This window comes from Rattus norvegicus, chromosome 1 (assembly GCF_021556685.1).
Source record: "Rattus norvegicus strain SHRSP/BbbUtx chromosome 1, alternate assembly SHRSP_T2T, whole genome shotgun sequence".
Classification (NCBI taxonomy): domain Eukaryota; kingdom Metazoa; phylum Chordata; class Mammalia; order Rodentia; family Muridae; genus Rattus; species Rattus norvegicus.
This window is the reverse complement of record NC_141534.1, coordinates 244,545,423-244,573,144: the sequence shown is the minus strand read 5'-3', so window position 1 is coordinate 244,573,144 and position 27,722 is coordinate 244,545,423. Positions and strand designations below refer to the sequence as shown.

The window sequence follows — 27,722 nt, the reverse complement described above, 5'->3', positions numbered from 1 at the left end:
GGCCTCGGATGAGTCATTGTATGAGTCACGGAATGAAGTGTGGACAAGAGAGAATACTGTGGGACACACTGACACACTACAGCTTCCACAAGAAGATCCCTCCCACCTCTGGAGGTTGCAAGGGTGGATGGTGGATATGAAGGGAGGGGGAGAGGGGAGGACTGGGGTACAGGTGCATGGTAGGAAATTCGCAAAGAACCAATAGAAAGGTTTTTTTTCCTTAAAGTCTTTCAAAACTAAAGGCCAAAAATATTCTTAAAAAGTAAGATAGTTAAACTGGGTGGTAGCGGCTCATGCTTTTAATTCTAGCAGAGGCAGAGACGGGGGATCTCTGTGAGTTCAAGGCCAGTCTGGTCTACAGATCCAATTCCAGAACAGCCAAGGCTACACAGAGAAACCCTGTCTCAACAGACAGACAGACACACACACACACACACACACACACACACACACACACACACACACACACACACACAAATCAGTAAGATAGCCACAGGAACACATGGGGGAAGGGTCAATTAGAGTGACCAGATGCACTTCTGTGAAACAAAGGAGAGGCTAGATCATGGAGGTGGCTGTCACTGACCACTGAGATGATCAAACAAACTCACTGTGTTCTGATTCTCATTTTGTCTTTCAAAGTTCACAAATCCCACTCATAGGGAATGCAGATTCAACAAAAGAACCCTGGAGGTTTCTAGAAACCTTGATCAAAATTTAAGTAGTTGAGAAATCTTTGATAGAGCACTTATCTCTGTAAGCTTAAGTTTTTTTTTTAAAATATGAATGATAAGGACTTCTCTGTCTTTATGGTCAGAACCATGCACAGGCCACAGAATAAATATTCACAGTTTTTCTTCTCTCCCCTTTCAATTTCTTCTCTTCCCAGGAACACAGGACTTTTTTGTAGACAAATGCAAATCTCTAATAAATTTTTAAACTATTTGTTATAATCGCAAACAATTTTAAATACATATCCATCTTTGCTTTGATTTATTAAAGTAAGTCTTTCTACTGCTATGACCAAGCGTTGCAGAACAATGCCTCCTGGAAGGGTCACATATTTCACAAGCGTTTACTAAATGCCTATTGTGTGCTGAGGGCTTCCTAGTAGCTGAAGGAAATCCGGTTAGAAGTAAGACAAGAGATTAATCTCCCAGGGCCTTCACCTTCTCAGGCAGACACTAAGTAGCAGCCAGTACAAGGCGGGACACTAGGAGCAGTGGGCTCAGAGCAAGGTCTGCAAATGTACAGGGAATGTAGCAGAATGGATTCCTAGCAAAGCTAGTCATTAACAATGTAACTCACAACTCTAGCCATTAACAGAAAAGACAAACGCAGTCAGATCTGCCCGGCATGCTCACAACTGCAAATGGAACTTCTGCTGCTTCCTAGAGCTCAGCTTGCTCAATGACCTCATAGGATTCCCGGTGATGAAGCACAATATTTACATGATAAGTCAATTATTAAGTGAAAATATGGACAACCTCTTGTGACCTTTTAGCCATCAGAAGCAAGTCTGTGTTTTAAGAAGTAAAGCATGAGAGTCTGGTGCAAAATTAAAATGGTGCATCAGAGCCAGACAGCCCATAGCAGTATTTGCAGGGGGCAGAGCAGAGGAGGCATGGCATTTCCTGCAGGTGGCATGATACTGTTGTTTAAGGGAACTGAAATGTCTCAGGAGCTAACGTGTAGAACATGCCTAGCTTTAAATGGATACAATTAATCACAGATTCTTTCTTCTAAAGTATGCAATCTAAATTTACAAAAATACAAAAAAATGGTTATTTCCCTGAACATAAGGTTTCAAAATGCACCATTTTCTGATAGCCACACACATATTTATTACATAAAAATTAGAAAAGCTAGGAAAATATGAAAAGCACCCACATAGCAGCTACCTTGACATATTTATTGTCTATTTTGTTGCATTTGTATACATACAAATAAACCAAAAATTATAAAATATATATACATACATACACATATGTATAGAAGCAACAGACAAGTGTGTGTATATACATACACACATGAATAGAAGCAATAGATAAGGGTTTATGTATGTGTATATAAGAAATGCACTGTTGGGTCCATCCTATTAGATACCAAGGTGTGATGAAGACTTTTCAAGTATTTAATTTTTATTTTTTTAAACTTTTGTATGTGTATACAGTGTATCTTAATCAAAAACATCATAAACGGGACCTCATGAAACTGAAACGCTTCTGTAAGGCAAAGGACACTGTCAATTGGACAAAGCAGCAAGTTACAGAATGGGATCATATTTTAACAACTTCCCAGCAGACAGAACTCAAGAAACTAGATACCAAAAAAACAAAACAAAAACAAACAAACAAACAAAAATAAAAACCTTCCCCATAATCAATTAAAAATGAGGTACAGTTCTAAACAAAGAATTATCAACACAGAAATCTCAAGTGGCTGAGAAACACTTAAATGTTCAACAGCCTTAACCATGGGGAAATGCAAATTAAAACTACTTTGAGATTCCATTTTATACCCATCTGAATGGTAAGATCAATAACGCCACAGACAGCGCATGCTGGCAAGATGTGGAGCAAGGGGAAGGCTCTCCCATTGCTGGTGGGAGTGCAAACTTGTGCAGCCACTACAGAAATTAGTATGGCAGTTCTTCAGAAAATTGAGAATCAGTCTACCTCAGGATCCAGTTAAACCAATCTTCCTATACCCAAACAATGCCCCAGGCTACCACAAGGACACTTGCTCAGCTCTGGTCACTGCAGCTTTACTTGTAATTGCCAGACGCTGTTAGCAGCCTAGATGTCCATCGATAGAGGAATGAATAAAGAAAAGTGTGGTATGTGTACACAATGGAATATTACTCAGCTGTTAAAAATGTCATGAAATTTGTGAGCAAATGATGGAACCAGAAAAACATCATCCTGCGTGGGGTAACCCAGACCCAGAAAGACAAATATGGTACTTGTGTGCACAAAAAATATGTATTCACTTATAAGTGAATATTAGCTGTTAATTAAATGATAATCAAATGGTGCAATTCACAGACCCAGAGACGTTAGTTAAAAAGGAGGCTTTTCGGAGGAGATACATGGATCTCCTTGCAAAGGGGAAATAGAATACATTTTGAAGGTGGACTGGGATGGGTGGGGATGAGAATGGGAAGTATCAGGTTGGGGGATGGGAAGGAATGCAAGGAGAAAGTTCAGAGAGAGAAAGCTGGAATTGGTGGACGCTTTGGGTCAGTGTGGAAACCTAGTCCAGTGGATACTTTCTGGAATCTCTAAGGGTGATCTTAGTGAGGACTGGAAATAATGGAGGATGCAGAGCCTGAACTGGCCATGTTTCCTAGCTAGCCAAGGCTTCCAGTGGTGGAACGGGGCTGCATTCAGTTGACTTGTTGGCTGAGGGGGTCCCATGGACATTCCTAAACAACCCAGGCTAATGCTAGAACAGACGGTTGCTCTCCGAAAGCTGACAGCTAGGGCCCCATTGCTGAGGACAACATCCACATAGCTCATCGAACACAAAGACGCCAAGGCGGTACCTGCATGGAGCCTTCATCCCTACATGCTAGTCTCTTTGGGGTGGGAATGAAGTCTGCAGGATAAGGAAAAGGAAACTGGACACCAACCGAACTACAAAACCCTCGACTTATGTGTATCTGCCTGCAAGATGTGCTGGAGCACTGGTGGCACAGAACTTGTGGGAATGGCCAATCAATGTCTGGTTTAACTTGAGGCCTATTCCACGAGAGGGCATCTGACACGGCCTACATGGACAGGAATCAGAGACTGGACAGCTCAGCGACCTAAGGTACAACCAAACAGTACAGGCAAAAAAAAAAAAAATCAATAAAAGGCTTCCTAATGATATGCTGCTATACTCACAGATGGGTGCTTTGTCCAGATGTCATCAGAGAGGCTTCCCCCAGCTGCAGATGGGGGTGGGTACAGAGACCCACATCCAGACAGTATGCAGAACAAGAGTCTAAGTTGGAGGTCTCCATTGTGTCGCTACCCTCAGAGCTCAGGGAACTTCATGGAGGGGGGGTGTAGGAGTCAGAGGGGGTGGAGGACACCAAAGGAACATGGCCCACTGATTCAACTAAGCAGGGCTCATGTGGGCTCACAGAGACAGAGGAAGCAGGCACAGAGCCTGCAAGGGTCTGCCCCTGGTCTGCATATATGTTATGGCGGTTAGCTTGGTGTGTGGGCTTTCTAACAGTGAGAGTGGTGTGCCTCTTTTGCCTACTTTTGGGACTGTATTCCCCCTGCTGGGTTGCCTTGTCCCACCTCAATATGAGAGCTTTGCCTTGTTTTTGTTATATCTTGGAGGCCTGCTCTTTTCTGAAGAGAATAGGAGGGGGAGTGCAGCTGGGGGAGATGGGAGACAGGAAGAGTGGAGGGAGAGGAAACTGTGGTTGGGATGATTGTATGAGAGAAGAATCTATTTTCAATTTAAAAAATTGTTGTAAGTATACAGTGTATTTTAACCAATCAAAAGTACCAGCACTCATATGGGATCACTGAAAAAGCCTATATTGTGTTTTCATTTTAAAGAATCTCTCTATAAGTATATCAATCATTTGATATAGAGATAAGTTATAGACTCTTCATTAAAGTTACATCAGCAAAAGGATCCCCTGTGACTTCCATCTGGCTTCTTTACTCCCCCTTATCCCTCTCTTCTTTTTGATGAAAAGAAAGCTGAATCACTCCAACAGTCTGAATCCCTGATCATTTCCGAAATGCTCAGCCCTAGTTTTCTTAAAAATAAAACCTGTCATGTACCAATATTTGATATTCACTGACTTCTACCATCATTAATATTCTATGTTACTATCAGATCATCCGTGCTGTGAACAGACTTGAAACTAACTTAACTCTTGGTAAGCATAAAATTCAACTAGAGAGAAGACAGACAGAGAGAGCGTTGGGTGCATGTTGAATGGCAATTTGGATGTATTAGTGAAGGGACAGAGAAAAACCTTTAACACAGCCAGAACGGCAGTTCGCAACTGCTAAAAGAAATCATACAACTAGGGCCTGTGTTAGAAACATGTAAGAAAGGCTGACACCCTTAGACTCTGGTTGATACAAACTATCCCAGGCTTCCATTACTCCAGAACTTACATGCCAAACCCTAAACTGTGAAAACTAAGTTGACACAGTGAAATGCCATACACACAGTTACATACTCATAATCTTTTTTTTTTCCAGAGCTGAGGACCGAACCCAGGGCCTTGCGCTTGCTAGGCAAGCGCTCTACCACTGAGCTAAATCCCCAACCCCCATACTTGTAATCTTTAAGAGTTGCCAGATAAGTTAATCCACTACTGTGCCAGCAAATCAAAACAATGCTGGCTTCTCTACCCATGTTCCCTTTTCCTTCTCAAATGTTTGCACAGTTTACATCCCACAGTGTTGTGAGCATTCTCAGATCCGAGCACGGGACCCGAAGTCCCCCTTTAAATGCAAACGAGACAAAATTGGAGCATAAAAAGCACACTGACAGAAATTTTAGAAGCCTTAATATGCAAAATGTACTGCCTTTGTTTTGGTTTGTGTTTTAAATTTTAAGCATGTGAAGCCAAACTTTCAAGGTATAAACACAGATTTTTAACTCATAGGCTAATTTGATTGTCTGTGACAACTTTAAAAAAGAAGCCAGGAGATGATCCCCAATTCCCGCTTGGAAAAGCGTAACCCTGTAGGAACCTAGGTGTACGTGGGTTGTATTATAAGAGGAACTTTTTTCCTAGGCTTGGTAAAATTGTCTTTGTATATGCCTGACCTGGGCCTGCTTTGTACTTTGTAGCCTGAGTTGCTAAGGATGAAACCTATGGAAGCCTCTTGGAGGTCTATTGCCTGAAACCTGTCAATCAAACCTATATGCCACTGCGTCAACTTCTGATCATCCAAATGCATCCCAGACTGATATTTGTAGGTAACTGTGGTCAACCCAAAAGTGGACACTAAGCTTACAGGATTACATTTTTCCTTAGCCGCTCATTTCCTGGTGCTTGAAGGAGTTTCCAAATGAGATTGGTTTGCAGTTCATAATACTGATGTTTGAAAAACTGTTGGCCGATGTTCGTTGCTCTTCTGGTTCATCTGGTTATTCAGCTGTGTAATGCAAATGCATTTTTTGCAGGCTTCAGTGCCAGGCCAGAGAGCTTTAGAGACAGACCGAAGAGAGGAGCTCACACCTACCCCTGAGGGTGGAAGTCCCTTGTTGAGGGAGCCCCCAAATTAGAAGGATACACATGGTCAGCTTTAAGATGACTTAGGCTTTTTAATCCTCACAAATGGGTTTTCCTTAGGTCGTGAGAAATAGAACTTAAGGTGGAGCCTCTCATTTCTGATATGTACATTAGCTGCGAATGATGCCTCTTCATAAGCAGCCCTGACAAATATGATAAAGATGAAAAAAAATGTGTGCTTGGAAAACAATTTTATAGTCCCCCTCACCCTTCTTTGTAAGGCCTACACCCTACAGCACAGCCAACAGCTGTGTAACAGTCCAACACATTCTTACGTATAGGACATCTCAATCCCTCACCCTGTTTCTCACGCTCACCTATGGATGCTTCATGTGAACCTACCAGGCTGACACGGTTGACAGCAAAATGGGCCCACTTGATATAACCCTTCTGAGCAGTTGTTGTCGGTTTCACGAACGCTCCTCTTCAACTCCAAACCCTCAGAGATGCTATCAGTCCCTTGCATTCGAACATTTAACTCGGGGCCAGCAAGCACCTGTCAAAGAGAAGCATAAGGACGTTAGTGATTTCTGAACTAAGCACCGTGGGAAATGTGTCACACACCTGGAAGTGACTAAGTCTGTGTACAGGCGGAACCAAGGCTGGGGGTTGCCAGGAGAGAGGCACCCTGTGGCTTAGCAGGTCGAACCACAGGTTTTTCTAGCCCACACTAGAAACACAGGGCAGCCTTGGCTGTTCATACCTAGGCAGTGGAGAGGAGGACAGAGGAGAATCCACACTGCCTCCCAGTCTCAGGATCCTCATCTGAACAGTGCAAATACGCCCTGCCTCACAGGCCTGTAGTGATAATAAAATAGAACCGTGCACTTAATGTTCTTAGCACAATACATGGTAGGTAGTAAAAATGTGTCTGTAAGTGGTAGTATTTGCTAGTTACTATTTACATGAAGTTCCAGAAACAAAACAATTTTATAGTCCCCCTCACCCTTCTTTGTAAGGCCTACACTCTACAGCACAGGGGAAAACACACTGAACCCAGTTACTACCACCAGGAATGGCTGACTTTTCTGTGCCTTAATTTCTTCACTAGTTAATGGGACGAGTATTTATTTTCTGTCTTTACAGGTTAGTCGTGAAGATAAACGTAGTCACTTCGATCAGACTTGATTCTTCCGCAGAGTGTGTCTGCTTCCCTCTTGCTACCCAGTCACGGAATCAATGTGTCACTGTTTCCAGGGAAACAATAAACTTCCCTCTAAATCCTTAGCAATCTCTTCACCTATGCAGAACAAATCATTAAATCTATGTCTAATTATTTTCTCCTGAAGGCATACACCCATAACCCCAGTGACATTATTTATCTTTGCTAGCTCTAGAGTTGGAGTTCCTTGGGGAAATAAGCAAAAAGATGTTTTAAAGCACAAAGCGGTAACAGCTGCATGGTCCCTTTCTTGGGATTTCTCTAAGTACATTTCAGTCTTCTGTGGTAGCCACATGTTCTCCTGGGATAGACGTGTTTTAGGATGCATCTCTGACATCCCGATTTCAAATAGGGGAGAGTGACACTAAAATGTCAGAACACCTTTGATTCGTCTGGACTTTGTCACTAGCAAAAGGGACAGCTAGAATGTCTCTGAAGTTTTCCAGTTCCAGTATAGAGTTCTTTCTTGAATAAGCACAGCGTAGAATGAGACTGACTTTCTGCACACGAGCAATTAGGGGTAAAGGACAATAAGGAATGCTTCAAAGATGAGAGGAATTGAGCCACAGAGTGACAGCATCACATCCAAAGTATTGCCAACTCAAACCGACACACATTTGTTAAGCCAAGTTCTGATGACTATAAATACCATAAATTACTAATAGGAAATAGGTAAGACTTGCAAATAAATTTGTGCCTTATAACAAGATAATATGCAGGGGTGTTTCACATTTTATATTTGCATGGCCTTTGATTTTTTTTTCTTTTGCGGTGCTGGGAATTGACTCCAGGACCTCATGGAGGTCTAGTGAGTTATCAGCCACCAAGCTACACCCACAACTTATTGCTTTTAAAACACACTCAAATCTGTTTTTGTACAAGAGCCATTTAAATTCTTATGGCTCTGTACTCTAGGGCTGTATCAAAGTCCTGTTGACTAATGAGGAACGACTAAACTATTTGACATTCCAGAATTTGGCAACACATGGAAATTCTCAAACTAGAGCTGGAAGATGGCCCAGTCAGTAAAGTGTGTGTGAGACAAACATGAAGACTTGAATTGGATCTTCCAGAACCCTCATAAAAGCCATGTGCCAGCACTGGGGGGAATGGGAGACAGGGAAATTCCTGGAAGTGCAATCAGGCCAACCTTGGTGACTCAGCAAGCTCCAGCCTAGGTGAAAAAGCTTCTTTCAAGAAAATAAGGCAAAGAGTGATTGAGGAAAATGCCTAATGTTAACCTTCAACTTTATACACAGACAGATACACACACACACACACACACACCCCACAGACACATGCATACACACACATACATGCACACACATGCACATGCACCCACAGATATACACATGGGTAGGTTTGGAAGATTTGAGAGAGAAAAAGAATTCACAAATCGGGAAAATACCTCAAAGGTTAGGAGCATTCAATCAATATTCTTTGGTGACAATGATCAAAACCGAAAGTCTAACCCATTTTGTGGAAGAGGAGGAACAATTCCTAGCACCAGCCATTTTGGTTGAGGTAAGAAGTAAGGTTGGCCAGAGCTTCCAGGGACTAAGCCACTACCTAAAGACTATACATGGACTGACCCTGGACTGTGACCCCATAGGTAGCAATGAATATCCTAGTAAAAGCACCAGTGGAAGGGGAAGCCCCGGGTCCTGCTAAGACTGAACCCCCAGTGAACTAGACTATGGGGGGGAGGGCGGCAATGGGGGGAGGGTTGGGAGGGGAACACCCATATGGAAGGGGAGGGGGGAGGGGGATGTTTGCCCGGAAACCGGGAAAGGGAATAACACTTGAAATGTATATAAGAAATACTCAAGTTAATAAAAAAAAAAAAAGAAAAAAAAATAAAATCCTCCTTCTAAGCAAAAAAAAAAAAAAGAAGAAGAAGAAGTAAGGTTGGTATCAACAAAGAATGCTTTCCTTTGTTGTTGTAAAAATATAAAAAGTAAAAATGCTGTCTTTTATCCCCACTAGGTCTATATTGGCTAGATTGAGTTATACAGTCATAATCTCATTTGGTAACTAAGCTAAAAATCATTGCTTGGTATAGAATTTATTTGTCAAAAAACTTTAAAAGTACAAGGTTTAGAGCCAGTCCTTCTGTTGATGTCATTACAAACTTCTGAGTTGATTACACATTGTGAGTTAAGGGCCAAATAGCAAATTCATGACTCTGACTTTGCGAGAGTACTTTCAAGATAATATTAAGATACAAAGACAACAGTCCAGATTACTTTATATAGATAGACGCTTTTCAAAAACATCAGAAATCCACAAAATTTGAGTTTTAAAGTTTTTTATCTTTTGTTGAGACATATCTGCTCCTAACAGTTCCCCTTTGGAAGATTTAATGAAGAATTTGAATGTCTCTACCTCCAGGTGAGGCAATACTTTGTGGTTAGGCAGCCACTGGACAAAACTGCCTGTTTCATCTGCAGACTAATACTGTCCAGAAAAGGATGAATTATGCAGATTAGTTGACTGATAAGCTCTGCCAAGACAGGATGATCAGTCCTTCAAAATCTGCATTTCAAGGGTCTGTCAGTTGATTTTGGGCCAGAAGGTTGAAGACTTTCGGTCGCCTGTTGTATGGTCACATGTTGCTAACAGAGGGCTGTGCTAGTGGAGATTTGTCTCTACAACCTCTCAGTTCTGGAAGCCGTGTTCAGCTTCCTATGTGTATATATTTGGTCTTTCTCAGATTTCTGATGTGGTTGAAGACTGGTAGTCTCATAGTCAACCCAAGCTGTTTAGCATTGAAAAAGATAATAAATGTGAAAGGATGGTTTTTCAGATGGCATACATTTTTTTTAAGAAAACCAAGATATAAGTCAGGTATAAAATTGTAGTCTTTTAGGATAGATGACAAGGTGCTTTAGTTAATGGACAAATTGATGGACTGGGTGTTGAGTGTATCCTATGTTTTATAAATTGTAGAATGATAATAATTGTACTTACTTTATATATAAGTGAAAAGGCCTATTAACTGGACAAAAAGGGAGAAATGTTGTGGTTTGTCCTGGAGTTATCTGTATTTTGATGCTAATTCCACTGTCCCAAGGACGGCTGCCTAGTCACATATTCAGGACTCAGGTGACTTCACCAGAACCTTCTCCCCATTTAATTTGTAAAATACCAGTGAGGGCAGGAATAGGATAGAAGGAGGCTTGTCGTTGGATGAGAAGGGCGGGAGAAAAGTTTGAAGGAAGAGGAGGAGACAGGAACAGAAGAGGGGGAGAGAGTAGCCAGTAGACAACATGGAAAGTGATGTTAAGATTCTGTTCTGTGTATTTACAGGTCCTTATTAATGTTCTTAAGGGATGGATGGTACTGGGCTTTGTATGTTTAGGTGGGCAACTATATCTTATCATTGGGTCAAAGGTTATTGTGTTGTGTGTTCTTTCATGTGTAGATTTAAGTGTAATGGAGTGTGGGGTGACTGGTCTGGGCCACCACAGAGTTGGGATATGTGTTTCTGGCATGGAAACCTGCCGTAGGAATCAGATAGGTAGAGAGATTGCTGACAGCTCAGAGAGAGGCCTTCAGCAGTGTGATATGGGATAGAACAAAACGGGTGAGAGGCTTTACTGACTGAGAATTAAGATATACAGCAGATATCTTGGGTCACTGTGGTGCCAGATCTAGAGCGGTAAAAGACAGCATTTTATTTTATTTTATTTTTTTAATTTTTACCACAACATTTCTTTCCTGTCAATTCTGGTTTTTCTGTAGAAACAAGGAAATGATACAGATTGAAACTCAAAGAGAGGACATTTCTAGGGTTGGGGCAAAATGCCAGAGCCTGATAGTACAGGGTGATAGCCCTGGTTACTGGCTGAGATGGCAGTTCAAGTCTGCTGGGCTTCTAAGCAAGTTCCATGTCAGCTTGGTGACATAGGGAAACCATGTCAAAACAAAAAAAAATGCTTTTGTTGTTGTTTATAAAGGAGCTCAAAAGTGTCACACTTGCTAAGAATTCCTGAGGTCCTACTTTCTCAGCACTGAGGACAGGGAAACACTATCCAAAATACATCTAGAATTGAGAAATAGGAACTCTGGTTAAAAGGAGTGAAGAGACACAACCCAGCCAGTGCTATTTCAACAGCAACTCCCTTTCAGATGTGGTCTCTCTCTCTCTCTCTCTCTTTCTCTCTCTCTCTCTCTCTCTCTCTCTCTCTCTCTCTCTCTCTCTCTCACACACACACACACACACACACACACACACACACACTTCAGAGTTGACTTCTTCCAGAAACGTCTCTTACTTAGCACAACATCGATGAATAGTGTCAGGTGCCAAAAAGAAAGACAGTCTGAAGGATCTCACGACTGTTGGCAGAGGAGAGGCAACCCACCCTCCACACAGTTTGCATTTAGAGAATTCGTTGCATTTGTTGCTTGTTTGTTTGTTTGCTTGCATCCAGTCATCTTTGCAGAATTTAATGATTTCCCTGAAACCATTTAGGAACATTTAATGACATTCCCTGAAACAGGGACATATCAACTATGATAGGGCAGGAAATCCACACAAGCTAAATGCTCTGAGTAGGTCATTGTTGTTCTGTTTTGTTTGAAAAGCAGAAAAAACAGAAAAGAAATTAAGGACAGAAAAAGTAAATAAACTGTGACGAGGAACAGGAAGGGAAAGGAGGGAATACGAAAGTTATTTAAACCCATGCCTTTCTTAAGTAAACCATTTTAAAGTCAGATATCCCTTGGTTGTACAGTCTACTGGAGGAAGTACTAAATAAGTCAATGTACTGTCCAGCACCTACTGTGTGTCAGGCATTGTCTGATAACTGCCTGGAAAAGCAGTGGAAAGATACATTTTCTCTTGTAGCATTGTCTATATATCAGTGAGTGTTTTTGTCACCAGGGAAATGGAAATTAATCATCAGATTGTGTGTGTGTGTGTGTGTGTGTGTGTGTGTGTGTGTGTGTGTGTGTGTTAAAGCATCTATGCATGCATGCAGACTAAGTGTCATATTTTTTTTTTTTTTTGGAGCTGGGGACCGAACCTAGGGCCTTGTACTTGCTAGGCAAGCGCTCTACCACTGAGCTAAATCCCCAACCCCCTAAGTGTCATATTTTAAAGAATTGGCTGTGTTAGTCCTCAGATCAGATGGTAAGTCCTAATACAGTCTGGGGACAGAAATCTTTCTTGCTGAGGAAATGAGCAGGTGGGTGTTTGTTCATTGAATTGTTCAGCCCGCTGAATGGGGTGCATCTATAAATCGAACAGAGATACAGAGGATTGTCAGCTTTTCTCATGGTGTATCAAGTTAAATATTCCTCTCAGGACACTAGCAGGAGGTCTGACAGAAACTGTGTTCAGGGTGACATAAAATATTAACCCTTTCCAGGGAGGAAATGTTTAATTTAAAAAAAAATGTAGTCAGGCAATGATGGCATAGGCCTTTAATCCCAGCACTTGGGAAGGCAGAGACAATAGGATCTGTGAGTTGGAGGTCAACCTGGTCTACAGAGCTAGTTCCAGGGTTCAAAGAAACACTGCCTCTAAAAATAAAAATAAGGAACAAAGGAAGGAACGAAGGAAGGAAGGGAGGGAGGGAGGGAAGGAGGGGGGGGGGAGAGAGAGAGAGAGAGAGAGAGAGAGAGAGAGAGAGAGAGAGAGAGAAGAGAAGAGATTATAGAGCTGGGTGGTAGGGAGATGGGGAAGACCTGGGACAGGTTAGGTGAGAGGAAAGGTGGTCAAAACAGATCATATGAAAGAGAATTTTTTAATAAATAAAAAAGAAGGCTATTAAGGAGTTACAGACCTTAAGGGATAACCACACTGGGGACTAGCTTTCTAGGGCTCCTGACCCACAAAAAAAATGAGTGCTTTGGCTCTCACTGTCACAGAGGGAGTTTATATCTCTCGTGCTGTACACACGCACACAACCCTGAAATGTCAAATTAGAAAGGAATCATGACGTCTACTTAATTTCAAGCCAAATTTTAAAATTGGATCTCTTTCAGGCTAGAGACAGGTCAGCAGTCAAAATACATGCTCTGCTCTCGCAGAGGACCAGAGTTTCGTTCCCAGGAGCTAAGGCAGGCAGCCCACAACCCCTTGTAACTTCAATACCAGGAGATCCATTACCCTATTCTGGCCTCCATGGGCACCCACACTACACACACACACATACACACACATACACACACACACACACACACAATTTAAAATAAATCTTGAAAAATAGTATCTCTTTGACTCTTTCCTTGCTACAGATTTTAATATGTAGTCTAACCCTCACTCCTGCAAATTAGAAATTTGTTTCTCTCTCTCCTTTTCTGAATCTCTTGCCCATGTGATGTGAGAGCATGCATTCTTATTTGCATGCTGCCCGTGACACTTGCCTGCCTCTTTTCATGTCATTCACATGTGCCACCTCTTCAGTTACGGTAAAGTACTCATGAGGAATCATTTCTGACTTAGCTATAGTTGAAGCTGAACACAACGTTTGAGAAATGACTTTTCCTAAAGCCCAGATTTGTGAATGTGTCACAAAGAACTCCAGTTCAGCACTTCTATTTCAAACTTGTGCTGGGCAATGATACATGTTTGTGAGGATTTCCTCACATGATACATGATTGCTTTTGCTTCATTTAGGCACACTAATAATTGTTTCCAGACAATTCTAGACGAAAGTCAGCATGTCAGTTTTATGTGGAACCTTCAAAACAAAAGCATGCTGGGCAGAAGGGAGGATTTTGAGAGGATTTCTCTCAGATCTAGAAGTCAAGCTCATGAACCTAGCCTAAGGTGGGAAAATGTAGGAGAACCACAAAAGTCAAGGCTGTGGCTGGTAAGGATGGGAGCCTGGCAACCTCAGTTTGCTGGTCCTCCCTCCAGGCCATGTTGTGTGTGTCTGGTAGCATTGTGGATCTGGAACATAGATGTCTGAGTCTTCTCATATGTTCCCTTGGGATTCTCAAAAGAAATGATTGAGTATGCCTGTCCCTGTTGCCAGATTATGAGACACAGAAAGCAGTATGCATTTTCGTGGCCTGCAGCCTAGTGAAGAAGTGCTTTTCAGAGGCATTCAAGTTATCAAACAGAAGACATAGTGCAGGAATAAGCACACCCAGAAGGACAGGTCCCTGAACCACCATACCCTCTGGGACAAGCTCACCATACCTTTCCAGGAAATGTCAGCACTCAAGAAGTAACAAGTCAGTGACAAGCCCTAGGTGATTGAAATAAATTACCTACTTAAAGACTTTGTGCCTCCTGGCAAACATGGCCAGTGCCTGGGGATAAGTATGGTCTTAAGTGCTGGACTAGATTTTAGAAAGAAAGGAGGGAAGGAAGGAAGGAAGGAGGGAAGGAAGGAAGGAAGGAAGGAAAGGAAAAGAATAGAGAAAGAAAGAAAGAGAGAGAGAAAGAAAGAAAGGAAGAAAGCAAGGAAGGAAGGAAGAAAGGAAGGAAGGAAGAAAGAAAGAAAGAAAGAAAGAAAGAAAGAAAGAAAAGAGGAAAGAAGTTACTTTTCTTTTTATTTTCTCAGGTTCAAAACAAACAGGAAAAGACTTTTTTAAAAGTGTAAGGGGAAAAAGAGTGTGGGGTAGTGAAAATGTCAGCTCTGTAAATGGCAAGAATGAGTTGCTAGATGCCTGGCTCGGCCACACTCTTCCTGCCCTGTTCTGACACCAGCATAGACTGAAGGCAGACTGCAGTGACACAGTGTCTCCGTAGTGACACAGTGAAGCCTCGGCTCCATTGGAATCAGTAAAATGAAAAGCGATTTACTCTTATCCTAGACAAAGCCACAAGGGTGTCAGTAAGACCACAGTGCACAGTTGCTTCAAAAAAACATGGCTATGCTATTGGTCTAGAAGTTGAAGAATTTGAAAAGGAGGAGGAGGATGAAGAGGAGAAAGGAGGAGGAGGAGAAGGAGGAGGAGGAGGAAGAGGAGCAGGAGGAGAAGAAAGAAGGAGGAGGAGAAAAAGAGAAGAGAAGAAAAAGAAGAGAAGAAAAAAAGAAAAAGAAGAGAAGAAAAAGAAGAAAAGAAGAAGAAGAAGAAGAAGAAGAAGAAGAAGAAGAAGAAGAAGAAGAAGAAGAAGAAGAAGAAGAAGAAGAAGAAGAAAAGGAGAAGGAGAAGAAGGAGAAGGAGAAGGAGAAGGAGAAGGAGAAGGAAAGAAGAAGAAGAAGAAGAAGAAGAAGAAGAAGAAGAAGAAGAAGAAGAAGAAGAAGAAGAAGAAGAAGAAGAAGAAGAAGAGAAGGAGAAGGAGAAGGAGAAGGAGAAGGAGAAGGAGAAGGAGAAGGAGAAGGAGAAGGAGAAGGAGAAGGAGAAGGAGAAGGAGAAGAAGAAGGAGAAGGAAAGAAGAAGAAGAAGAAGAAGAAGAAGAAGAAGAAGAAGAAGAAGAAGAAGAAGTAGTAGTAGTAGTAGTAGTAGTAGTAGAAGTAGTAGTCTGATCCAGCCATAGCAGTATACATTTATTTTATAATCCCAAGTCCTGTTTGAAGTTTAGGATTATTACCAGTTTGATGGTAGGCTGGTCCCAACATGCAAAGATACTGTCCCAAGAGAAGGGAGGGATAAATACAAAACAAAACAAAACAAAATGAACCAGAAAGATGAGACATGCCTTTTAAACATACATCAAAATGTGAATGACCCTGGTTGCTCAGAGTATGGCTTCATTGTACAACAAACAAGAAGAGGCAGCTTTGGCGATAGCAAGCCTGCGTGAAGTCTGAAGTTATGCAAAAGTCTCTGGTTTGTGTTCACTGATAAGATTAGGAACTTCGAGATAACAGTAGTAAATCTGAAACAGAAACCACTGTACAATACCTTAAAGATGAAAAAAGTTTGTGTTTGAGAGAGTAGCATTTGATCCTTCGTGAATATTTAGGGTTTTTTGTTTGGTTGGTTGGTTTGGTTTGGTTTGGCTTTTTTTTTTTTTTTTTTTTTTTTTTGGTCATCTGGCTTTGATGGCAGTCATATCAGCTTACTGAATCAAGGATAGTAAATACAACCTATGTTTAGTTGAGCTTCTGTGCTCGGCTTTGTGTGGTCAGGGCTGTCTATTTCCCCTAGTGCTCTGAGTTCACCTCTGCCACATCTGGTCCTATCAGCTTTGCTTCATCATGAGGGAAAGTCTGCCTTATTTAAGCTGACTGGACAAAAAGCACAGAGGTCACTTAAAGCTGCATGGAAAAGAAACATTGGCTAAGTGGAAAGTACTGTCATGTTGTTCATTAAAACTTGTCAGGGACTGGAGAGATGGCTCAGTGGTTAAGGGCACTGACTGCTCTTCCAGAGGTCCTGAGATCAATTCCCAGCAACCACATGGTGGCTCACAACCATCTGTAATGGCATTTGATGCCCTCTTCTGGTGTGTCTGAAGACAGCTACAGTGTACTCACATACGTAAAATAAATAAATGCTTCTTTAAAAAAAATATTGTCACTGCTGTCCATTGTGAGCCAACTTTCTGATGTGTCTCTGGGCATTGTCCCTACAGAATACTTGCTATAAAAGTATGCTGTGCCTTCTTACCTATGTCCCTCTGGTTACCCGTGAGACAGGAAAAAAAAGTGATTTAGTTGACACTCAGTGCTTCTCTAGAACTGGGAATAAAGAAATATGTTTCCCTTTATAGCTGGAGAGAAGTGTGGATTGACTGACTGTCTTCTGTGGATCAGGGCTCTGTTTGTTTTGTTTTGTTTTTTATGAATAGGATGAGAAAGAGAATCTAATGTTGCAATGTTCCTAGCTACTCGGAGAACTCCTGGGAAAGTATTGGAAAAGATTTATTTATTTTTTTTACTCTCACAATCTAGAAACTTTGCTTTCAAATCTACAATTTGAAAGTGGACATTTTAAACTGCAAATAGATGGGTGAAAACATGGATTCTAGGGTAAATAGCGTTCCGTTCAAATTGAGTTGTCTCTCTTCCAGATCATTCCATCAACATGAATCTTACATAAGTTAGAAGCATTCTTTTATGCTATTACCCTCATAAATTATGGCTACAAGAAGACTTATATAATAAGGTGAAATTTTCAAAGAATGCTGCAAATAAAAAAACAGTTTGACAGACACTGTAAAAGCAAGCTTTCTAAAATTGTTCGCAGAAACCCCGATAGACATCAAAATTATTGGATAATACACAAAAACTCTAACAAATACCAGAATCACACATGGTATGTTTTGATAAAAAGGCTTGGCTAGTAGCAAGCCAGAGAATCAGTGTATCTGAGTGGGAGTGGATTTGTTGAGCTGGACTGCTCACCTGGACCCAGGGGCCAGCAGGGACCAAGCTACAGGGGGACAGCTCTGTGTGCTACATTAACCCTGATCTGCTTTCCAACAGACATCAAAAACATCTAACATTTAAATGCTTCTAACGATAAAAATTTCCTTACATTTACAAGTAAATTTATATCTGTGTATTTACACATCACACTATATGTGTTAAACAAAACAGCCTATTTTTGACAAAAATTTTATACATACACACACACACACACACACACCTGCATTGTCTTATATGCTTTATGATATGAGGATTATGATATGATATGATATGATACACTGGATTCTCCCGCAGCTTCTTACTGTAAGAGAATCAATCTACAGACCCTATATTTATGAAACATGTTACATGTACTTTACAGAGATCTTTCTCTGTAGTCAGGTCTTCGTTGTGCATACAGGACTGAGCTAATTATCAACAGGAAAGTTTTCACCCAATTTTGCCATACTCAAATGTGCCTAAAATAAACTTCTCAGGGTCATACTCCCAAAGTACGAACCAACACCCGATACTTAGCTGTGCTGAACCGAACTGCCTTCTTGCCTCCGGGGGATCACCACTACGCTAGCCATGATGGTCACAGAGACTCCCCGCTCCAGGCATTTACACTGAGTGGGGCTTGGACAATTGTTTGTACAGACTGTGACTGCTGTTTCTAAATTCTCACGACTGTGGGGTAATGGAGCTGTGTACAAAGGAGTAGTGGTTAGAGAAGATGTCCAGTCATTTCCTCCCTAAAAGAGAAAGGTTGCTTGACATTGCAATTATCAACTCCATACTTAAATAGCAGCAGCTTTCCTGGTGTAGCCAGATCCCAAGCACCCTCTCCTATTGGACATCAATGATTTTGGGAGGTGGGAAGGATACTGGTAGGTTACTAAGTGGGTTTTCTTTCTGCTTCTGTGTGTTGTATGAACACACCTATGCGCCTCTACAGCAAAAATAAAACAAGACCACAGGCAGTGGTACTTACATGAATATGCATGTGTGCCTGTGTGCATGCATGCATGTGTGCCTGTGTGCATGCACAAGTGGAGGTCAGAGAGCAACCTGAAAAACTGCTGTCTTTCACACCTCGTGGGGCCCAGGAACCCACCTCTGGTTGGAAGGTTTGCCAGCAGGCACTTCTACCCAGTTTTCCCTTTTGTAGAATTTATTGATTTGCTTGTTAGTTTGTGCTGGGATCAAACTCAGGCCTGGCACATGCTAGGCAAACACTACCACTGAGTGTACTACTACATTTACACCCAAAACATTTTTTATAAAACATAAAATTAATAAGCAAAATTATGGTAATTCAAGAACATTTAATAAATAACTTCTCAATAAAATATCAAGTAAAAATTATGAGGTAATAATTACCTTAAGAAGCACAAGCGGGTTACCAGATATATGAGTGTCAAAGAACAGACCACACATTGCACTGGCTAAACATACAATTATGTACCTGTGTGGATAAGGCTTAGAAGCTGTAAGTAAAATTGTTAAATGTCTCCATAAGACCGATTTTTTTAAATGACTTTATTTTCCAGAATTTGTGTTTAATTTCACTCTTTTGGGGCAACTTTTAAATATTTATTTGCTCAAAAAGAAGAAGAGACAGATCCACTGTCCTAAACGTGGTTCCAAGTTACTTTTGATGGCATTATTTCGTTGCAGATTTAAAGCACATGCTTTTTGTTTCTCTTTAGTAAGTGGTCTCTGGTACCTATTATAACACATGTGCTTTGTAAGGGACTTTTGGAACCAAGAGAATTCACCTAAAGCACACACGTTAGAAGGGGCTTTTGCAGGGGGATTTCCTGTTTCAAGTTTTTAATTATCTTCGAAAAGAAGTGATTCTTTCCAAATGGCAACCAGATGGTGGTGATCTGCCTCTCCATACAGCATGGAGCCCTCAGTCTTTGGTATCCTGGCAACTCCCGCCCTGAGAAGATTCACTCTCAAAGAGCTTACTAAGAAATAGTATCAGGCCCTGGTTGTCAGCTCTTTGTCACCTTTGACATTCCTGTAACCTCAGTGACAGAATAAAATAATCTTACATTAAAGTCTCTCTTTTTTTTTTAAATATGGAACGCTTCACGAATTTGCGTGTCAGCCTTGCACAGGGGCCATGCTAATCTTCACTGTACCGTTCCAATTTTAGTATATGTGCTGCCGAAGCGAGTACTACATTAAAGTCTCAATCGGCTCTCAAGGCAATAATTCTGTCTATTGTACACAGCAATGGAGGAAGACTTTGTTTGTTAACTGTCGTTGGTGAGGGATGCTGACCGCTCCAAACATCAACTTAATTCTTGTTTCTCAGTCTTGCTATGATTTAAAATTTTGGGTTTCGGGCTGAGAGGGTGGCTTAGTTAGAAAAAAAAAAACCTATGCGTCAGAACCCACAAAACTTGAATTTTCATCCTTGTTGTTAATGCTTTAATTTATATTTAATCTCCTTATTGCATTCATGAAACTTACAAGTCCCTTCTGGGATAAATAAATCTCTTTCAAAAATTGAAAAACATTTCCTATTTCTAGAGGTGTCTTAAAGAAAATGATTAAATTGTAAATTCAACAGCTGTCTTTGTCCACCCTTTAAAAAGAACCAAAATAAACCACAGTTGTATTCCTCTGCAAGGATTCCTGTTTGCTTTCTAAGTCACCTCTCATCTACTTCAGCCATTTTAACAACTGCTCTAAGAAGTATGAAGAAAGTGGCTGTTAGTGTGCCATCCCTAAATACTACACGATAAACCTTCTAATGACCTTGCACAACTTCATAACACACACACACACACACACACAGAGGCATATACACAGACACTATACACAGGCATACTACACACACAAACATACACAATACACACTATACACACAGACACACTATACACACAGATACACTTATAGACACACACACACACACATAGAACCAACCACCACACAACAGGACTCACATAACACATATACGCGGGATAAAGTAAACTAAACTATTTTCCTATCCCCTCTAAAATTTTGTGAAGGCTTTAAAACTTCAGACTTGCTCAGTAGACAAAATAATAATAATAATAATAATAATAATAATAATAATAATAATAATCCCAGAAACTAGGTGAGGAAAAAATCTCTTAAGAAGCAGAGAGAAGGAAGAGCAGAAAAGGGTCCAGTTGCTATTTCTGTAAATGGTGCTGGAGACAGAGGACATAGGGAAGGGAGTAAAGGAAAACTAGACCCCAAATCTACTCCCCAGAAATCACCAGCCTGTTACAAGAATCGCTTTTGTGTTCAGTTCACACTCTGCCTCTATTTTACTTATGCTACAACTGAGGAAGCCATACTTCATGGGGAGCCATATTTTAGGAGACAAGTGAGGTAATGCAATGCTAGGATAACGGAGGCACTATGTTGGGCAAGGCCAGGTTCTGAGTAAGAACACTTCAGTGTCTCATGGGAGGGACGGGAGGTACTGTGACACCCAGCAAGGATTACATGGGTGACAGGATTATGATGATGCTTTCACTCCTCTGTCTTCATCACACTATTTAGTAAACTTTAATTTCCTAGGCCACGGATCACATAGAGAAGAAATTATGCTTAATTTTAATATTTATGTACTGATATGTGTGTAAAAATTCACATGTGCATATATGTATGTGTGTGCCTTCTTTTAGCAAGGCTGTTTCCTGGGTGCTCAAGGCACACATCCTGTGGTAAAGACACAGCTACTCCTAAGTTGAGCATAGCTCCAGGCCGTTCGCATTCTGTTCCTTCACGAATAGGACTCTAAGAGCTGAGAGTGTTTCCAAGCCACTCACACAATGGCAATGATCAAGTGGGGACCAGGCACTTTACACTGAGGAGAATCTTAAAATTCCCTAAAGGCATTTCTAAAGGCCAAACATTATGCATCACTTCTTAAAAAACCAAAGGGAATTTTTCCTTCACAAGGTGCCAAGTGTAGAGCTTTTGCCATTCCACTCTTGGTATATTCTGGCTATCAGATGCAACCAGCAAACTGTTGTGTCCAAAAGAAACTCAGTGCCTCTAAAGAAAAGGAACAAATTATAAATTCAACAGCTGTTTTTGTCCATCCTTTAAAGAAGTGTGAAGAAAGTGGCTGTTTCTCCTCCAATGCCCCCCAAACTCCAAAAGGCCATTCAGCTGTCTAACTGTCCAGAAGTGAGTGCAACCTGGACTATGGGATTTCTGGCAGTTAGATAAATGTCGGCCAAGAGGAGTCCGTTTTCCTTATCTCTGGCAGAAGGGCCAGAATGTCAAAGCGTATGCTGGCATCCCATGGAGCTGTTACACATTTCAAAGCCCATCCTAGTCCTTCTCACTGTCTCCCCTACCCTGAATTGTCCCCAGCTCATGGGCTTCCTTCCCTCTCCACCAGCCAATCATTCTGCTCATAACAAGGCTCTCTGACTCTGCCTCTCCCCCACCCCATATCTGCCCCTCTCTCTCTGTTCTATTCTCCATCCCCTGCTATTGGCCTTTTTAGAGGATATCTCTGACCAGGTCCAGACTTCCAGCCATGTTCAGTCTACTTCTTTCTCTCTGTTCTTGACATTTCCAGATGCCTCTGGCTGTTCTCTCTCTCATACCCACGTAAAAACCTTCCCTGTCACCATATCATAGAGCCGTCATGTGATGTCATCAGTTTATATATCTGGTGCCCCACAAGGGGCCCAGCCTCTGCTAAGCAAACCAAGCTTCTGACTTGACTCTCCTAAGGTATGGAATACTGGTTTCTGACACCTACTATATCCGACTCCAAATTCTAGAGCCCGCCTTGTTTCAGCAGCTTCTTCTTTCCACCTACATCCTCCTCGAAGCAGCCTGCTCTGTCTGTTGACTCTGGGAGCCTACTCTTGCTACAGTAGTCATGCTGGTGTCTCTGTCTCAGGCAGCCTCTCTCTCCCTACTGGAAACCCATTACACGGAAAGGGATGCCTATCCTTTGTGATTTGGGACATTTCTCTCTAACGAGTCTCTCAGTCCACTTGGGGACACCTGACCACTTGTGGATGCCCAGAATTGAAATTCTTGTCACCAAGACAATTGCTGGTTCCCTCTCTCTCATCCGGTTCTCCCTCCCCACACGTTCTGAGCTCCTTCCTGGAGCTTGCTCTGTCTCCCTTGTCCATCTCCTCTCTCTGCTCCCAGCTGCCTCCTTGCTAGCTCTGTCTCTCAGCTCCCTCTGGAACTTACGGTGTCAATAACAAGAGAGAAAGCTGGCTAACTGCTTGTCTCTCTTCACCTCCCCCTAGGAGATGCTTGCTTGTATCTAACCCCACCCCTGGCCCCTTGGTGGCTCACTGGAGCCTGCTGTTTGAGACTCACATTTCTAGATGCACCCTGGGCCTCTGAGGTATTAGAATCCTCTCTCTGGTGGTGTTTCCCTAAGCCTCTTCCACTCCTGTCATCCTGTCACTGTGCTTCTAAAGGATGTCTCCTTGTCTGCTTGCTCATATTCTCTCTCTCTCTCTCTCTCTCTCTCTCTCTCTCTTTCTCTCTCTCTCTCTCTCTCTCTCAGTTTGCCCTTAGAGCTTGCTCGTATCTCTAACCATGGGCTCTTCCCATTCAGAATGCTCCTCACCCACAGGCTGTCCCTTCTCAGGAAAAGAGCAGTATGGACCATGGATCTAGGGGAGGAAAGAAGGTCAGTAAATGAGGTTGTGGAAAAGACTGGCTAGAAAAAGGCCTTCGGGATTACAGTTTTGCGCATGCCCTGTCAGGGAAACAGTATGTGCACCATGTTGTCAAATTCTCTGGTTTGCTTGTACCAAGGGTTTGACCAAATGTGCCTCTTCTGCTTCACTAGAAAGTCATTTCCCTTACTTCTAGCAGATGGGACATAGGAGACTACCTGTAGTGCCTATTAATTAGCACACCAAAGCACACTCGTGTACCACAAGTGCCTGTTGCACATCTCTAAGTGCATGCTAGCATTCTAGCCCTGCTCACTGTCTCCCCTACCCACACTCCCTCCAGCTCATGGGCTTCCCCCCCAGCAACTCATTCAACTTAAAATCCTGCTCTTCTCACTGTGATCTCTCCCGCTCTGCCCCTGCTTCTCTCACTAGGGTTTCTCTATTTTCTATCCACTGTTATTTTTCCCTTCTGTCAGTTAGCCCTGGCCATGTGGAGTCTGGTGGCCATGTTCAGTTTACTTCTTTCTATGTTCTGGGCTCTTCCAGATGCCTCTGGTCATTTTCTCTTTCATATCCACAATAAAAACTTTCCTCTTAGCCATACCATGGTCATGTGTGTGTGTGTGTGTGTGTGTATGTGTATGTGTGTGAGTTTGTGTGTGTGTGTGTGTGTGTGTGTGTGTGTGTGTACACAAGCCTTGGACTTAGATCTGAATTCAAATGCAGCTCTGTCATTTGCTAGCTGTTAGATCTCTGTTGAATGCTTAAGCTCTTCGAACCTCATTTAAGCTTTCAAAGGGAGGAGAGACTGTCTTCCTCCCTTCTCCACTGCTGTGAAAAACTGATTTGAGATCTCTGTGCCCCGGGGAGTTTTTAGGGACATAATAAACTCAGAACTGGATTGAATCCCTTTGGTTGGCCATTATTAACTGGCATTTGTGCAGAGGCCAAGTGCTAGAGGGTTCTTATTTCTGTGCCTGCAATAGGCATGGGGAGCTGGGACTCAGAGCCCTAGGATTACTGGGACAAACCTGTTGTGAGAATACCAGGAGAAAGAGGGTGAAAGAAGAAACAAGACAAGCCAATATAGAAATATCCACCAGTCCGGCCTCCCACAATTTCTCAGCTGAATTCCCGGAAGGGAAGGAGATTATTCTTTTTTTTGTTGTTTTGTTTTGTTTTGTTTACAGGAGTGTAAACAAATCTTTCGAGGCAAAGATACTTTGAAAAATCTTTCTCTTGGGTTGTAAACACCACCCTGGAGTCACTCACTTCCCCAGTTGAGCAAACTGTCAGAAGTGTCAAATACCACACAGCCTCACTCCACACAGAAAACTCCTCTCCTGCCCCAAAGTGAATCTTTGCCTGGGCAAGTCTCTAGGCCAGTGTCCCTCTCCAGCCATGCCAAAGCCATCTAAGAGCTGGTCAGCACCAATCCGTTCCCCACCTCCAATCTTCCCAGAACAGCGCTGGTGCTGGGAGATCGCTGGGAAATCCGAGCCTGGGGATCAGCCCTGAGCACTTAGCCTGGGGAGAGAGAGAGAAGGCAGCTACCCCGCATTTCTAAGCATCTGGATCTGTGGAGTGGCTGTCATCCAACGCCAGCCACATCTGGATTCTCACGTAGTGGTCCCCAGTGTGTAGCGTCCCACATCCCAGGCGTTCCAACGCTTACCAGAGGCAGGACAGCCATGATCCACAGCATATCTGCAGAAAGAGAAAGCAGTTCCCCGCCTAGGGCAGTCTGTGAGCCCCACCCACCAGTTCTAGACTGCCTCTGGGTGTGTACTTTGCCTGGGCCCGCCCTCTGGCACTCACAAACCGCTTCACGCCCACTCTGGGCTCCCCAGAAATCGCTTTGAATACCTGTATGTCACTTTTTTTGAGGGACCAGATACAACCTTTGTAAAGCCCCAGGGGTTGCGAGGAAGTTCTGCTAGACTCCGGGGAAATCCACTGATTCATCACCTCACTGATGGGGCCTGAGCAGAGGGAGGCCCCAAGCAGGGCTTGATTGCATAAATGGGCATTCCCCATCCTGGGCGCTTCCACAGTCACGCCCTCAGGTCAAGTAAGATTTTTTTCCTCCTGCTGTTGCTCTCCCTAGAAAGAATTCTGAACTCCTGATTGAATTGGACTTTGGTTAATTGCTGGAGACAAAGACCATTTTGCCTTCTCTCAGCCTTCAGTATTGTGTCAGTGACAGGACTGTTGGGGAATGGGGGGGGGGGCAAAATAGATCTTATTAGGGAAGAGGAATAAAATAAGTAGTTATGATGGGGGATGGGAAAGGAGGAGGATGAATGGGAATATAGGGAGAGACAGCTAAAATTAAAAGGCATTTGAGGGATAGTATGGAAACCTGGCAGATAGAGTATATGAATATATGAAGGTTATCTGTAAGAAATCACCAAGTGACTGGAGCAATGGCTCTAGTAATTAAGAGCACTGACTGCTCTTCCAGATGTCTGAGTTCAATTCCCAGCAGCCACATGGTGGCTTACGACCATCTGTAATGGGATCTGATGCCCTCTTCTGGTGTGTCTGAAGACAGTTACAGTGTATTTATATATATAAAATCAGTATTTAAAACAAGAAATAGCCAAATAATGGAGGCAACAGAGCTACATGTGGACATCTCTCATCACCAAAGCAAGTTTCTACTTCCTTGACATCGAATTGAGCTGTTGACCAGAAGAGCTGCCTGAGAATTCTCAAACAATGCAGCCAGTTGCCGAGACTATAGACCGCTCTCCACAAACTGACACCCACACAACTCATCGAATACGGAGAAGTTGAGAGCAAGAAGAAAGTGCCTCCGTAGAGCCTTCATCCCTGCATGCTAACATCTTTGGTACTGGAAGATACTCGGCACGCATGCTACCAAAGGACAAAGGTAAACATCACCTCCACCCCAAACCCAATGGTGTCCTACCTGAAAGATATGCTAGTACGTAGAATGACACAAAGTGGGTGGGAGCAACCAGCCAGTGTTCGATTTGACTTGTGGCCCCACTCCACAAGATGGGACCTAAAGCTGACACTAATGGAGAACCTGAGTGTAGATAGCCTAGGGGCCTAGGGATAAAACCAAATACCTGTTATAAAAACAGACAGACAAACAAACAACACGCCCATTCTAATAAAGTGACTCCTAATGCAGACACCCACCACCAGATATTATTCAGAGAGAGAAAGCTACTGGAACACTCAGTCCTAAATGGGATGTCTCCATCAAATCCCTCCCCTCAGGGCTCAGGGAACCTGAAGCAGCACGCACAGGGCCTGCATGGATCAGCACCAGGGCCTTTGAATATCTACTTATGTTTAGTGTTTTTAAGGGATTCCGGAGTATGCAAATGAGCTCATCTCTGTTTCTTATGCTTTCTCTTGGGCTCTTTTTCTTCTGCTTGTTTCGTCCAATTGCAGTGTGTTAGTTTCTGTTTTATCTTAGCTTATTTTATTTTCTTATTATGCCTTAGAAGCCAGTTTGCTTTCAAACAAGACAGAAAGGGAATGTCTAGATGGGTGGGGAGGGGAGAAGGAGCTGGAATGAGAAGAGGGAAGGAGCCATAGTCAGGATATGAATCTATCAGAAAAAAAAGGGCCTATTTTCAATAAAAGGGAAAAACCTCATGCTCTGTTAGACCTTGTTATTACTTCCTCTTTTTGACATGGATTATTTCCTGACCAATTTTCATTGAAAAAAAATTCTTATGCTTCTTTTCTGCTCTGGTTCATTTACACTGTTCAAAGTCACTGTTGTTTTGGAAAAGTGGATAGCACTTTAGTGTTGTGTGAAAGTTCTGGAACAGTGGTTCTCACCCTTCCTCGTGCTGGACCCTTTAATACAGTTTATGCTGAGGTAATGCTCAACTATAACATTATCTCATTGCTACATCACGACTGTAACTTTTCCTCTGTTGTGAACTATAATGTGAATATCTTCTATGCAGAATATCTGATAAGTGAGCTCTGTGGTGGTTGAACCCCATAGGTTCAGAACTGCTCTTCTAGAAGGTAAGTTTGTTCAAGGGCAGCCCCAAGAGTTTCCTGTTCAGGAAGAGGTTTCTGGACTCCACCTCTATGGGTCAGAATGTCTGCAAAATCCACTGAGTACTCACCTCCTCTTTCCACTTCTCCTCCTCCCTTAGGATCCATCTAATTAAGAACACACACACACACACACACAAAACACACACACCACACACACACACACACCACACACACACACCACATACCACACACACACACACACACCACACACACACCACACACACACACACACACCACATACCACACACACACACACACACACACACACATGAACGCACAAGAGATGGAGAGAGAGAGAGAGAGAGAGAGAGAGAGAG

At 42.4% G+C, this 27,722-nt stretch overlaps 1 protein-coding gene and 1 non-coding gene across 3 annotated transcripts in view; both read right to left on the bottom strand.

The window, feature by feature from the left end:
- The window catches only part of Fas (Fas cell surface death receptor), a 33,647-nt gene extending 8,539 nt beyond the window's left edge, over nt 1-25,108 (bottom strand). Inside the window, exons 1-2 of one of the 2 annotated variants that reach the window (NM_139194.3) lie at nt 25,025-25,108; nt 6,608-6,761 (exon numbers count right to left, since the gene is read on the bottom strand). In NM_139194.3, coding sequence (NP_631933.2) covers nt 6,608-6,761; nt 25,025-25,054 — 184 coding nt within the window. In that variant the 5' untranslated portion in view covers nt 25,055-25,108. The remainder of the gene's footprint in view (nt 1-6,607; nt 6,762-25,024) is intronic. The other variant, XM_087617181.1, reaches the window with a different exon arrangement.
- LOC120100158 (U6 spliceosomal RNA) lies at nt 19,771-19,877 on the bottom strand. Its single transcript, XR_015656631.1, has one exon. It is a non-coding gene; the product is annotated as a U6 spliceosomal RNA (small nuclear RNA).
- Nucleotides 25,109-27,722: the final 2,614 nt, after the last annotated feature.